The sequence below is a fragment of the Carex rostrata genome, chromosome 2 (assembly GCF_964058835.1).
Source record: "Carex rostrata chromosome 2, lpCarRost1.2, whole genome shotgun sequence".
Classification (NCBI taxonomy): Eukaryota; Viridiplantae; Streptophyta; class Magnoliopsida; order Poales; family Cyperaceae; genus Carex; species Carex rostrata.
The window spans coordinates 12,690,248-12,705,159 of record NC_135919.1 but is presented as its reverse complement, the minus strand read 5'-3'; the positions used below and the strand labels follow the sequence as shown (position 1 = coordinate 12,705,159).

General features: G+C 33.7%; 2 protein-coding genes across 3 annotated transcripts; one reads left to right on the top strand and one right to left on the bottom strand.

Annotated features, from left to right (window-relative positions):
* Positions 1-281: 281 nt before the first annotated feature.
* LOC144575460 (F-box family protein) lies at positions 282-3,473 on the bottom strand. The gene is made up of 4 exons (XM_078325612.1): positions 3,210-3,473; positions 1,340-1,513; positions 669-831; positions 282-570 (listed from the first exon to the last, which is right to left on the bottom strand). The coding sequence occupies exons 1-4, from the start codon at positions 3,425-3,427 to the stop codon at positions 424-426; spliced, it is 702 nt and encodes a 233-aa protein (XP_078181738.1). The 5' UTR covers positions 3,428-3,473; the 3' UTR covers positions 282-423.
* A 1,984-nt stretch (positions 3,474-5,457) lies between these two features.
* LOC144575448 (phosphatidylinositol 3,4,5-trisphosphate 3-phosphatase and protein-tyrosine-phosphatase PTEN2A-like) lies at positions 5,458-10,919 on the top strand. 2 transcript variants are annotated; one of them, XM_078325599.1, is made up of 13 exons: positions 5,458-5,638; positions 6,004-6,419; positions 6,590-6,691; positions 6,791-6,847; positions 6,987-7,052; positions 7,287-7,463; positions 7,788-7,874; positions 7,973-8,037; positions 9,109-9,185; positions 9,348-9,394; positions 9,595-9,725; positions 10,198-10,267; positions 10,351-10,919. In XM_078325599.1, exons 2-13 carry the CDS (start codon positions 6,009-6,011, stop codon positions 10,762-10,764), a joined length of 1,704 nt encoding a protein of 567 aa, XP_078181725.1. In that variant the 5' UTR covers positions 5,458-5,638; positions 6,004-6,008; the 3' UTR covers positions 10,765-10,919. The 2 variants fall into 2 exon arrangements, with proteins under 2 accessions (XP_078181725.1, XP_078181730.1); XM_078325604.1 differs by having other exon boundaries at positions 5,619-5,783.
* Positions 10,920-14,912: the final 3,993 nt, after the last annotated feature.

The following is a 14,912-nucleotide window of genomic DNA, read 5'->3' as shown; positions in this document are numbered from 1 at the left end:
AGACGGCGTAAATCAGTAAAATGGTAAAAGCACCATTCTTTTTTTTTTTCTTGTGAAAAAAATCAATATTTTGACCGAAAAAGGAACTAACAATGGCCAGCCCGATGTGTTACGTGTAGGTAGCAAAAAATTTAATTACTTTGTTTCGCCAAAAAAAGAAAAGAAAATTAGTTACTTTTCTTGGGTAGTCTTATTTTTACCCGTTCCTCGGCGAGAATTGCAGAAAGCAACTAGCAAAGAGAGAGTAAATTATAGAAAACAAAACTGATGACAAGGTAACAGCACGGAATTACTCAGTTATATATTAAGAAAGTACGAAGACAGAACACATATTTTACATCAAGAAACAAGTAGCAACATATAAAACTACAATAACATAGTACAAGCATCCTATATACACTTTTAAATTGAAAAATCAAAATGTTAATTTTCATGCCTTTTTGACCTGTTAATTTTTATCCTTGATTTCGACCTCATTTTCACTGGCACCGACTGATCACCCGGGAAGGGTTGATATTTCAAAGAACGAACTGCTTCTTCATATTCTCCAAACCTCTGTTTCTCTTTGTTCTGCCAGAAACCATTAAATTCATAGGAATAATAATGTGTTCAGATTATCTCATTTTCTGAGTTCTCAATATATATGAAATGAAAATCACAAGACATACATAGGCTTTGTGGTAAGTTGCAATTTGTTGCTTACAAACTTGAAATTCCATTTTTAAAGAAGCAAGACGGGACTCGATAGGCACAGTGCACTGCTCCACCATCTGCTTCTGACAGCCACGGACAATTTCTGGCTGCCATACATTTAGTGCCACCGATGCACTCCTACAAAATAAAATTGATTCAACAAATTTGACAGTGAAAATTATATTGACAGAACACTTCGCAAAGGAAAAAAAAAAGGGAAAAGAGAAGCGACGAGGCAAAGGCAATACTACTACAGAGCTGTGCAATTAGCACTCCAACCATTAGTTCAAATTGATAAACAACTTTCTGGAAGGAAGTGCTAAAATACATCTGAATTTATTTGTTCCTATCGTAGTTGCACAATGAATTTCAAAATTTGAGTTATTGATGTTGAAGTGTTTAGGTGAAATTACCCCAAAATCTTAGTGGTTGAAACATAAATCTACTAGAACAAATGAAATTATAAGGTTTCGATTGTCCGTATTGAATTGCCTCCCAAATATTTGCTACAAATAAAAAGCCCTTAAATATATTATTTGGAGCAAATTCAAAATAATATACAAAAATTAAAAAAATTTATATGGGTCAGTTTCTCCTAACACTTAGCTGACTACTTGGTATAGTGTTTTTTTAAGAGAAATAAGACCTGGTTGTTTCCAAATTAGTGATCTCCTCTGCAGTAGCCTTCAATTTCTGATTCTCTTGTACTATCATTGATTCCAAATCAATTAATTTATTCTTGCACATTGCCAACTGACTCTCTGCATTTAGGACCCTCCTCTTCCATTGTGCAAGCTTCCTAGCTTTATCCCTCTCAAACCTACCACAATAAATATAAAAAACATAAAAAAAATATATTGGGAGTAGATGAATAAAATAAATAACTACAATTAAAAAAAAATATATATATATATATATATAGAGGAGGGTTTCAATGCCTCATTTTTTTTATACCTCATCATACCTCATATTTTTCAGATAATTCTGGACCATCAAAAACAGTGATTTTAAAAAATTCTAAAAAAATAATAAAAAATTTCAAAAAAAATGTAAAATTTAGTCTCCAAGCACAATTTAATATAGAGATCAACTTGAACGGTTCGGATCAATGTTTTGAACTTTGAAATTGAAGATATAAACGTGAAGTAAAACACTCGCTTTACTTCGCGAAGTACTGTAGCCCAGCTGTCTCTCTCTCTCTCTATATATATAGAGAGAGAGAGGGGCTAAGCTCAAAACGTTTTTTCCTAGCCCCCGGAACAAACAACTCGGTTTTCCGATTTTCAAATTCCAAATAGTCGATCCAAACCGTTAGATGTTTAATCTATATTAAAATGTGCTTGAAGACCAAATTTTACATTTTTTTAAATTTTGTTACTATTTATTAAGATGGTTTGAAAATCGTTGTTTTTATTAAAATTCTTTATCATTGAAAAACAGCGATTTTCAAAAATAAATACTAAAAAATTCCAAAAAATATAAAATTTGGTCTCCAAGCACATTTTAATATAGATTACATCTAATGGTTTGGATCGAGTGTTTGGACTTTGAAAATCGGAAAACCGAGTCATTTGTTCCGGGACTAGGAAAAAATGTTTTGAGCTTAGCCATTCTCTCTCTCTCTGTATATATATATAGAGAGAGAGAGAGTGTGACTAATATGTTTTTGGTAGCATATGGGTCAAAGTGCTACCGGTCCAAATTTGACATTTCAATATCCAAAATGTCGATCTGAACCGTTCATCTTGTTCTAATATGTGCTTGGAGACCAAATTTTACATTTCTCTGAATTTTTTTACTATTTATTAAGCCACTTTGAAAATCGCTGATCCAACAGTGGCTTCTGATTTTACTGTTTTGTTAAGCCACCGTTGGATCAGCAATTTTCAAAGTAGCTTAATAAATAGTAAAAAAATTCAGAAAAATGTAAAATTTGGTATGCAAGCACATATTAATATGGAGAACAAGATGAACGGTTCATATCAACTTTTTAGATTTTGAAATTTCAAATTTTGACCGGTAGCACTTCGGCCCATATGCTACCGAAAGCATATTAGTCTCTCTCTCTCTCTCTATATATATATATATATTGGGAGTAGTGAAAAGAATATTGTCCATTATGAAATTGTAATATGAGCTTCAATTTAGCTTGCATTTATTTTATTACAATGACAGCATTTTTAATTTGACCACATCAAAAATAGTTTTGCATCTGCTAAATATTGATCTTTATACATGGTGGAGGAATCAAAAGGATAATTAAACAATCAGTCAACAATAGGCACGTTTTTATCACCCACCTTATCGATTCAGTTCTCCCCAAAATAGCAATAAAACTAAATAACCCCAAAATGGGTTGGTTTAAATTGAGAAAATTTGGGGGGTAAAAGATGATTATGCAGACTGACTGCGTTTAGGGTAGGGATCATGATAATCGTATTAACCCAGATTAACCTAGTAAGTCTACAAGCAAAATACATAAATAAATAAATAAACAATAAGGCTAGAGCTCGTACTTGGTTTTGTAGAGGGACTTGGAAGGAGGCGGAGGAGGAGGATCAGAAGGGGGGAAATCGCGGGCGAGGAGGATCGCCCACAAGGTGGGGTCCAGTGACAGGCGGTTGAGTCGGCGGGAAGCGATCGAGAGGCAGCACAGGTCTCTGCAATCCAGTCGGGAGGTCTCCGCGCCGATTTCTAGAATTCGCTGCCATATCTCGTCTGGTAAAATCGCCATGCCTCGGTCGCTATGAAACTAGGGAGGTTCATAAAAGGCTAATGTTGGGTCGGTTCAGGCCCAAATTAAGTCCGGCCCGTGCATGATGAACCTCTTCCATTGTAGCCACTAATCGGAGCAGACATCAGAGACTCGCTACAGGTGCTGTAATAGATAAGCTGATAGAGATGACCTGTATATATATATATTGACCGTAGGTCCGTAGCCCGCTCTATTGCGTATCTTATGAGATATCTCATATTTTGCGTGACCGACGTGTCCAGTGCCTATTCGGAGATAGCGCAGGGTCAATATTATTTTAACTTTGACATTCGTGCATAACATATTTAAACGGTTGAGATTTTTCAAAAAGTTACGCAAAATATGAGATATATATGAGGATGTGAATTCGGCCCGAGCGACCCGTACGTGGCTCCCTTCTCGCTGATCGAGACCGAATCCTCTGAAGTAACTCAAATTTTAAGTTTAGATTCTGACCGTCCGATGAGAGTCCGGGTCAGTCCGGTCGAAGTGAAATACACTGGGATTCTTTAATATTTGTGCTAATATAGATCGGACGGTTCGGATCTAAACTCAAAATTTGAGTGAACTCAGGTGATTTGAATTCCTCGCTGATCAGTACCAAGTTTGTGAGGAAGAAAGAAGACAAAAAGGGTCCGCTTCCTCTCAAACTGGAGAGTCCCTCCACTCTAGAGAATTTTATAATTCAACAGTGCATGTCAAGAAAGAAAGAAAAATGTGAAATATTTTTGAGATTCTTCTCACTTTTAACGTAAAAGATATTGAGTTGAATCCACGGCGGACCTAAGTAAAAGATATGGGTCAATTTATTTCTATTTTTTTGTATTTACATATGATTTTTTTAATATAATTTAGAGGAAAATATCAGGATCATGTAAAATTGATCTTCATTCTCTGTATAAAATTTTTATATAATTAATCTCCATTACTCTATAGTTTGAAAGTCTGACTCCGCCTCTATTTGCATGAATATATAACAAAACAATTTTTTTTACATATGTTTCCACTCATTATGTAAAATTAGAATTTGAAGACCGATTGTTTAAGATCATTTTAAAATAAATTATATTACAAAATTTTAAAATGCTATATACATTATATACATGTATCTATATTGAAATCATTTTAAAAAAATAAGCATAAAAATGCTTATAATAGTATCTAGATATGCATTAAATACTTCGAAAATTTTAAAGAGTAAGGTTTAGGTGATATTAATAGCATAAAGTCTTCCGTGATCGTACAAACTTCAAACTTCGATCTAAGTAGCTCAGTAAATTGGATATATAATAAACTTGTAGAATACCAATTTTTACTATTTATGAAAAAATTTAACTATTTTTTATGATTTACAAAAATGACAAAAAGGGCTTAAAAATAAAATAAAATGGCTAATATTTTAGGTTATTTTTCATTTTTCATAAATCATAAAAAATAGTCAAACTTGGTATTCTACAAGTTTATTATATAACTAATTTACTGGGTTACTTAAATCGAAACCTGAAGTTTATATGATAGATTTTTTAGACAATAGCAACAGAAGTATATAGCATCAAAGCCTTACTCAATTTTAAAATTATATTTTATATCGTTCCTCCAAAATAACAAATCTTCCAATAAGCATTAAAAGTTTTATCTAATCTAATATTGACGTTACAAAATTTTCAAATAATAATGATATGCATAGAAAATTCATATAACTTCCAAAGACAAAAATCTTTCATAAAAAAGAAAAACATGACTTAATTTATTCTCCAATTAATTATAATGCATTAAAGAAATCTTGTTGCAACAGGAAAGACAAAAAGAAGCACATATATAATCTGTTTACAAGTATGTCTTTTACTTCTCAGTAAATAATGGAAAATTTATATACTTTCAATAAATATGCTCAACAAAAAACTCTTCAATATAGAGAGTTGGGATATGGAAGACAGGAAGAGAGATTTCAAATTTTTATTTTTTTTATTTTTTCTTTTGAGCTTGTACGGTCAATGTAACTAGTTTCTGTGTTAACAGGACTCTCTAATTAATTCGTTCAATTGGAGAGGAGCCGGGGGAAAAAGAAAAAAAGAAAACAGCGGCACTACTGGTCTTCCCGATTCATTCGTCCTCTTCGTTCTTCAAGCATTGGGTTTCCAATTTGAAGTTGCAATCTACGACCTCGCCGGATTCGCTGCCACATTTCAGGTTCTCTGATTTCTCTTCCTCTGACCGACATTTGCAATGCTAATCATTACTTGTTCTGATTTTTGCACTGGAAGCATTGCTCTTATGGTCTTCGCTAAAATTTCTTTATCTGTTAGTGTTTTTTTGGTTAGATCCCTGATTTGAGGTGCAATTCATACTTTCAATTTTCAATTCTCCAAGTACATTCTAATCAAGCTACACGTTATTGTCAGATCCATCGGCCCAGATTTATTAGATACTCACTTCAGTACAGAAAAAAGAAAAAAAAAACCTCATTTCTATTAAGGGGTATACATTGCATATTAAACTGCCTCACTAAATTCGAACTAGTATTGTCCACTCAAAGCGATTATAAATAAATGCAGATAAGATGGAGAAACAAGAAGTTGAACTACAGTCACCTTCTTCCCAATCTACCTCTCCTGATAATATAAAAAGTGATGCCAGCGTGCAAAATCAAAATGTTGATCCCTCCACCCAAAATCAACCTGCACCATCTATGTTCTCTTCATGGACCAGGGGTTTTAAAACATTACAACCGATGAGCCAACAGGACCAACAGGCTCAGACCACGACACAATCAGCCTTCACTCGCATAAGCAGTGGTCTTGGATTGAATTTCTCTGCAACTCCGTCAGATTCTAGCGCGAAGAGTGAGGCAAGTGGAAGCAGCATTATCGGGTCTTTGACCAAAGGCATAGTTGACACTTCAGTGAGTGCAGTAAAGGCTGTCCAGGTCAAGGCTCGGCATATGGTATCTCAGAATAAAAGGAGGTTTCAGGTAATTCAAATGCCATAATTAACTTTTAATAAGCTAATTTTCATGTATTCAATTTTTATTTCATTATTCTATGTGTATGTTCTGATCAAAAGCAGTGTCTGATGGCCCTAGATCTCGATTTATTATATTTTAATTGGTTATTTATGATTTTGCCTCTTTTTCTGATACAGGAGGATGGATTTGATTTGGATATGACATATATAACTGAAAATATTATTGCCATGGGCTTCCCGGCAGGTGACCTGAGCTCAGGCTTATTTGGTTATATTGAGGTACTTAAATACTAGTTTAGTTTATTATATTATCGCCATATAAAGATAATATCATGGGCTGAATAAGTAACAACTCAAATGGGTCATTGGCTGATATAGGGCTTCTATCGCAACCACATGGAAGAAGTGATCAGATTTTTCGAATCACGCCATAAGGTAATTTATATATTATTTTGTCATATACCTTTCAGAATATGAGTTTATTCTCGTTAAACTTGTATTATGCATGAAATGGTAGTAAGTAGTTGAACTTTGTCATGAATAGCTAGTAACTTCATTTTTCTTCTGGCAATAGGGAAAATACAAGGTTTACAATCTTTGTTCAGAAAGGCTCTATGATGCGTCACTTCTCGAGGGAAAGGTTTATAGCAATATAGTTTTTTTTACTCTATTGTTTAAGTCTGATACAAGACATTTGAAGGAGTTTCTTAGTAGAATTTTAACATAAATCGAGTCTCAGTGTCAGGATACCTATATAATTGTTTAGTTGCATTATTAATTCTACAAGCAATTGAATTGTAAAGATTAATGGGTGAAAAATCCCATTTGTCTCTCTTTATACACACTTGTTTATGCACCATGAATTTGCTTTTAGGTGGCATGTTTTCCATTTGATGACCACAATTGCCCCCCACTTGGGTTAATAAAGGCATTTTGTGAGAGTGCAAGTTCATGGTTAGAGGCAGATCCCCAAAATGTGGTGGTGGTGCACTGTAAAGCTGGTATGGGACGCACCGGTTTAATGATTTCCAGCCTTCTACTTTATTTAAAGGTAATTGTCCCTGGTTCCTTTTTGCTGTGGGTGTGTGTGGGTGGGTAATGCAAATTTACAAAGAAACAAAATACGGGGTTGTCTTTCTAGTACTGTTCGCAGGCACAAAAGTTTCTTAGAATTTCAGGAAATTTCCTCTGAAATTCAAAATTACCAATAACTGAAGTAAAGTCTAGAAGAAAAAAAAGCGAGCTTAAGATATAATTTAAATTCTAACATGGGAAAACTTCGTGAGTATATATGCATCACTTAGTTATAGCTCTTCCTAGGAGATGCATAATTACGATTTCTAGTTCTCTAAATTTGGTAATCTTCATTTTTCAGCTTTTTCCAACATCTGAGGAGTGCATTTACTTCTTTAATAAAAAAAGATGCATAGATGGAAAGGGACTTGTTCTGCCAAGCCAGATTGTGAGTTTATCTTTGTTGCTGAATTATTGTTTCTTCCAACTTTTGTAACTGTTAATTAGAGTAGGTCTTCTCAAATTAATCTCTGTTTTTTCCCCTAGAGATATGTAGAATATTTTGAGCACATCTTATTGAATCTGAAAGGAGAAGTTCCAGCAGGGCGCAGGTAATATATGATTCCTATTTATACCATGAGCTACTTCTTACGCTCCTTTTGTCTTTTTTTTTCTCACTTGCAAACCAAAATAAGGTCAAAACTTCATATTCATATATATGCCTGCAAAATGAAAAATTCTCATATGCTCTGACAACATGCAAAAATACATGTTCAATTTTTTTTCAAATGACCAACTTCTCTCAAAGGTAAACAACGATCCTCCTTTTATGCACCTTTTTTTAAGTACTGTGTTCAATGACTGTTTTGTGGACCTCTAGATTAAAATAAAATAAACAAATATTTATTACCAGTGAGATGTCAAATTGTAAATCAAAATTCCATACGAGACTTATGTTAAGGTCAATAATAGTTGTGTGTCATGCTCATGAACAAAATGATAGTAATTCCTATTGCACCAGAATGCAAGCTTAAAAGGAGATACATTCATCTTGGTGCAGCATGTATTACACTTAGTAATGGGATTAGGCTTTTGAGACAAACTGATTTATCTAGTAGACTGCATCTGAAAATAGAGACTGATTCATAGAACTGGAAACTAGTAGACTGATACTAATTTATGGACCACCTAAAAAATAGACTTGACTTGACCAATCAACCATAGAGTACAAGGCTGCATCACTTCTTGTGATGTTTGTTGTGTGTGTGTGTGTGTGTGGGGGGGGGGGGGGGGGGGGGGGGGGGGGGGGTGTTAGGTACAGAGTCATTAACCTGCTTAGAGTGTTTTAGTATTTCAGAATTATCTTGTCTGGCAGTGATGTATTTGCTATTTAGTTACCAGTAAGGGTTATATGTGATGTTATCCCCTTTTTCTGTAATTTCCTCCAGTAAATATCCATCGATAGTCTAGAGCTTCACTTTTCAATGTTTTGGCAGTACCCCTTTTTTTGTAACATACCAGCATTACGAAAAAGCATTTTAGGATACAAATGTTTAAAGAAAGCTTTTCAAGACAACACACCAAAACATCAACAAATTTGACGACTAAACTATGATTTGTTCATCTTTTTTAACAGAGCATTTCTAACATATAATTTCTTGCTACATTTTTATCCTCTTCAGATGTATGCTCAGGGGATTTCGCCTCCATAACTGCCCCAACTGGATTAGACCTTCTATAACCGTCTCCAATTACAATGGTAATACTGGACCACAATAACCTAATTTTTCTTGGTGTCTTATGCCTTTCTTGACTAATTTTTCTATTACTCGTGCTTATTTCATTTTTGGCTATGTTGTTCCCATATACATTAATGAAAATTTTTTCCTTCTAATTATATAAATTTTATTTACTGATGTAGGAGTTCTTTTCTCAACAAAGAAGCATACAACTACGAAAGATTTGAATGTAAGATCCTTTGCAGCTTTAACCCTTAAGACTGGTACAGGTCGTTTCGGTATTATAATAACTAGTGTATACCTCCAATAGGTTTCATGTCAGATGGTTCAATCAGATGGTGTCTAAACAAAAGTAATGATAGAGGCCAACTTAAACTAATCATAAGGGTTTCATGTCGCTGTTGTTAATTTTCTTTTTTCATATTTTAGCCTGCTGAATTCTGGTTCAAGTCACCGAAAAAGGGGATTGTGGTGTTTGGTTTACCTGGCGAGCTTGGTCTAGCTGAGGTGACTGGTGATTTCAAAGTTCACTTCCAGGATGGCCAAGGAGATTTCTACTTGTAATTTATTAACTATTTGCATTTTCTCTTAACATTATTGAAAAAGAAACAACTGTACTGTTTATGTTTTTGGGAAAATAAGGTCTGGTTTCTGATTTGCAGAAGACACATGATTTTTGGTTCTTACAAAGCGTGATTTTAAAATATACGGGTAATAAACTAAGTACATCATTACAACATTTGACTTGGGCAAGGGTGCTCCTTTCATCATGTTAGCACAACTGACTTTATATTAACTTTTTTTTTTCTCATAAATAATTGGCTAGATTTAAGGTTTTTAATATTATGTTTGAATAAGTGCACCTATGAATACAGTCATTTCGAAAGCTTTCCTAACAGAGGCTAGGCTCCTGTCAACTACATGGGTGTTTTTTTTGCAATTACCATTTACTGGGTGTGTTTTGTGCAAATGCCGATAATAGTAGGCATTTTCCAAGTACTGTTTTTAGTATGCTGACTCTTCTTTGTGCAGTTGGCTGAATACTACAATGGCAGAAAATAGGAAAATGCTTAACCCGGAAGACCTTGATGGTTTTGACAAGGTACAACCTACTGTAACACATTATATATTGTTCAATATCCCTAACTTTTCTTTCCAAACTTTAAATCAATACTTAAATTACAGAGAAAATTGCCGTCTCCAGGATTTCAACTCGAGGTCGTGTTACTAGACTATGACGGTTCTGGGCCATTAAAACCAACTCTTGCAAATGTTAGAAAAATTTTAAAGCCAACAGAAAAAGCTCCTAGAGAAAGCAGACCAGTACTTCAAAATACCGATAAAAGCATTTCAGATAGTGATGGTGAAGGAAACGGATCAAATAAGAATAAAGGAGTCAAGGATCTGAGTTTGCCTGATGAGGCACCTCAATCCAAGATCAGCCAAGTCCTGCAAGGTATTTCTCTGAAGGGCCCTGTGACTGATGTGAAAGAAAACAGTGCAAGTGGTAACTCCAGTTCTGCAAATGATTTTAAGGCAATTGCAGCTGATACATCAGTGTTTTCCTTTGGAGATGATGAAGATTATGAAAGCGAATGATGTCTATTATATTACAATGTAATTGGATGGTTTAGGAACTTCTGTTATTTTTTGTTGATTTATTCTCCTTATCCATGTAAATTTTCCAGTGGCATGTTGGAACTCTTTATTCAGGAATTCTATTACCAGGTTGGTCTTTGGACCTTTTCATTTCAGTATGAATTTTAGGGTTCATTAGTTGGTAGCTTATGCTAATGTGTTACCTAGGGGGCAACAGCTATTGAGATCTGGTCTTATTTATGAGGCAAAAAATAGTGCTAATCCAGATTAGCTACTATTCCGAACAACTATTTACGTTTGGATGTGTTTGGATTAGCAAAAAGAGACTATTCTTTGTTTGTCTTTTATGGGTTAGCATGCTATTCTACTAACTCAACTAAAGTTGGATTAGCTCACTATTCTCACTAATCCAAGTTTTCATCCAAACACACTTTTGAGAATAGTAGCTAACCCATATAAGACAAACAAAAAATAATGGGTTAGTGTTATTCTTGCTCCATCCAAATGTAGAATAGCTCAAAAGAATAGTGCTATTCTTGTTTCATCCAAATGCACCTGAAGTTAAGCTATTCGGAATAGCCTAGTACGTTTGGATGCACTCTAGAATAGCTAGAATAGCTACTATTTGAGAATAGTAGATGAAAATAGTGATTTTTGGAAGAGTGTGAGAATAGTGTTGATGTGGTGCTATTCGGAATAGCGAAAATATTGTTTGAATTGAATATTTAGAATAGCGATGGAGGGATTAAACATTTGAGAAAATACCAATTGCTATTTCGACTTTTTGTAGGAATAGCAGAATAGCGTTATTCTCGCTATTCCGAATAGCAATTGAGTATGTTTGGATGGATCGAAACAGCGCTATTCTTGCTATTCTCAGTACATCCAAACATAATGATGTCTGGTTGAGTTAGAATAGTTAGAATAGGAAATCTAATTCTTTTGTCTTATTAGAATAGACTATTCTTAAGAGTTTTGAGACTTGACTATTCTAGTTATTTTTGTTTTGCAATCAAATATACCCGAGGAGAACAGAAGCATTGGAACGCTGTTGCGTATGATATAGTAGGAGTTTCTTGTGCTTTTGGACATCTTCTATAGCATGGTAATGCACATTAACTCCCTATCTTTTGGATTGTATCAGTTCTTCTGTTTCTTTAATGAAACAGGCTCAAAAGCCTTTACAAAAAGAAAAAAAAAAAAAAAAAAAAAAGAAAAAAGAAAAAGAGAGAGAACAGAATAAAAAATGCCCAAGCGAAGTAAGAGGCAACGACGAAACCCAACCTATACAAGTCTTATATCATATAGTACCATACAGTACCTGATCTGACTGACTGGTAAAAACTCTGACTCAATTCCTTAGTAGCATGTCAAAATCAAGCTGGTACACAGTGAAGTGAGAATTAATGCGCATTGGTACACAGAGCACTAAATTCTTGAATAATTGTTGATATATCATAATGTGACCAGAGAGAATAAATGTGCAGAGCTACCTAGGTGTGACCCTCTCGCGACCCCATTACCACCTCCTGTGTCTTCTCCTCCTCCCTTCCTGTTAGGAATTGTACTAGCACATTGACACATTGGTAACATGTCGGCTTTCTTATTTAAGCACTGAGTCTAACTTTTGATCCGAAAAAGAAATTTTAATATTGGTACTCTCGGAGCCTGTCTGTCTATATATACTATGGTTCTTTCAATGTCCAAGGAGCACCTATCTGCATGTAAGGTATATGTATATAAGAATAACAATGAAGCCCACAAATAATAACAAAAATAACAGTAATAAAGGAAGCATAATTGCTTTTATTAAATACTGATTGTTTATTTAAAAAAAAATTATGTCCATTGAGTTAGTATAAAAAAAATAAAATGAACAAAATATATATTATTTTCAAAGGAAAAATAGAGAACATTGATCAGATAAACGGTTCTATTTATTAGATATGATTTTAATTCATCAATCATATAATTTTAATATGATTTGTGTATTCCCACTGCTAATCTAAAATATTTACCTCGTTTCACAGCATTATTAGTTTCTTCAGCATTTTGAAAGCTTGTATGGGTACACTAGAAATTTTCCCTTGATAATAAAGTGTAAATAAATCTGGATAATATAAATTTGCTAGAGAGTTACCTATCAACAAATATATATTCATAATTAAATTGAATAACAAATTATGATACAAAATTAGGACAAAAGAGATGTAACAATATGAATATGAACGCAAACTATTAAAGGGAAAAAAAAAGTAAATGTAAAAAAGATTCAATATATCCATTCAGCAATTCCCTATTCATCCTCAGCATGCCTCTAATTAATTCCTGTTATCAGCTCCATTGTTGGTATTCTACTTTGAAAAGAGCTCCTGAATTTCTTTCCTTCCATATTTTTCAACATTAGACGAGCAACATGACACTCCATTAATATACTTTTTTGCATTTTTAGATAGGTGTTTACATTACCTCAAATACTTGTATGGACTAGCTGGTATGTAAATTTACTCAAAAAAAAAAACATGGTATCAACTCTCTCCACATTATATGCAACAGAACAAGTACAAAGTAGCATCCTCTGATGCCCCTACATCACACATTATTGACATAGATCAGATATTTAACTATAAATATTTATTAACCTGTCCTCTTTGACTTTTCATGTTATGGTTGTACACAATTAAAAAGGGTTAAACGTTATAAATTTGCCAGTACATTATTAATTAACAAGTTCGTTATGATTTTTCTTCACGTCTTTTATGAATCAAGTACCAACCCCCTTAAGCGTACACGGTCTCTATTTTGAGATTCTTAGACCTATAACAAATACATCTATGATGATTTCTGGTCATGCTTGATTGTGGAGTAAAGTCAGTGAGAATTAAATTACTTATTCTATCTTATTTTTTATTTTTTACATCTTATTTGGTAGTATGAATCATTGCTTAAATTAATCTATCTAGAAAAGTAAGATGCTGGGAAATAAACTTTTGCTTATGAAAGTGGGCCATAGAGTAAATTAATTCGCCTGAAGATGTTAACTTACTACCGTTAATATATATATATATATAGAGAGAGAGAGAGTGTGACTAATATGCTTTCGGTAACACTTTGGCCGAAGTGCTACTGGTCGAAATTTTAAATTTTAAAATTAAAAAAGTCGATCTAAACCGTTAGATGTGATCTCTATATTGAAATGTGTTTGGAGACCAAATTTTACATTTTTCTAAATTTTTTTTACTATTTATTAAGCCACTTTGAAAATTGCTAAACCAACGGTGGCTTAACAAAACAGTAAAATCAGAAGCCACCGTTGGATCAGCGATTTTCAAAGTGGCTTAATAAATAGTAAAAAAAATCAGAAAAATGTAAAATTTGGTCTCCAAGCACATTTCAATATAGAGATCACATCTAACGGTTTAGATCAACTTTTTAGATTTTGAAATTTGAAATTTGGACTGGTAGCACTTCGGCCGAAGTGCTACCGAAAGCATATTAGTCACACACTCTCTCTCTCTCTCTCTCTATATATATATATATATATATACAGAGAGAGAGAGAGGAGGGATATGTTAAAATGTGATTTCACTAGGGTCCGGCTAAATTGCTGCTGGCAACATTTCAGCAGAAGTGCTGCCGGGGCTATATTTAGTCATGTGATGTTCAAACAACAAATCCAAACTGTTAGATGTTTAATCTATATTAAAATCTACTTGGAGACCAAATTTCACATTTTTTAGAATTTTTTTACTATTTATTAAGCTGGTTTGAAAACCACTGTTTTTCAATGCTGCAGAAATTTACTGAAAACAACGGTTTTCAAACTAGCTTAATAAATAGTAAAAAAATTCCAAAAAATGTAAAATTTGGTCTCCAAGTAGATTTTAATATAGATTAAATATCTAACGGTTTGGATTTGTTGTTTGAACATCACACGGCTAAATATAGCCCCGGCAGCACCTCTGCTGAAATGCTGTCGGCAGCAATTTAGCCGGACCCTATGTATATATATATTTATGGATCTGGACCATTGAGATCCATATATTTGGATCAGACTCATTGAGCCATATCTTTCTAGATTTATTGAAAATCAGGTACTATTTCTGTTTTCGTACGTGTGACTTTAATAATTTCTATAGATAAAAAAT

Excerpts from the sequence above, each read along its gene's own strand:
- LOC144575448 (XM_078325599.1), top strand. The coding sequence starts at position 6,009 with ATGGAGAAACAAGAAGTTGAACTACAGTCACCTTCTTCCCAATCTACC. Across the intron at positions 6,420-6,589 it reads AGAATAAAAGGAGGTTTCAG|GAGGATGGATTTGATTTGGA; the intron begins GTAATTCAAATG and ends TTTCTGATACAG. Across the intron at positions 9,186-9,347 it reads AACCGTCTCCAATTACAATG|GAGTTCTTTTCTCAACAAAG; the intron begins GTAATACTGGAC and ends TTACTGATGTAG.
- LOC144575460 (XM_078325612.1), bottom strand. The coding sequence starts at position 3,427 with ATGGCGATTTTACCAGACGAGATATGGCAGCGAATTCTAGAAATCGGC. Across the intron at positions 832-1,339 it reads ACTAATTTGGAAACAACCAG|GAGTGCATCGGTGGCACTAA; the intron begins GTCTTATTTCTC and ends TTTATTTTGTAG. Across the intron at positions 571-668 it reads CAACTTACCACAAAGCCTAT|AACAAAGAGAAACAGAGGTT; the intron begins GTATGTCTTGTG and ends GGTTTCTGGCAG.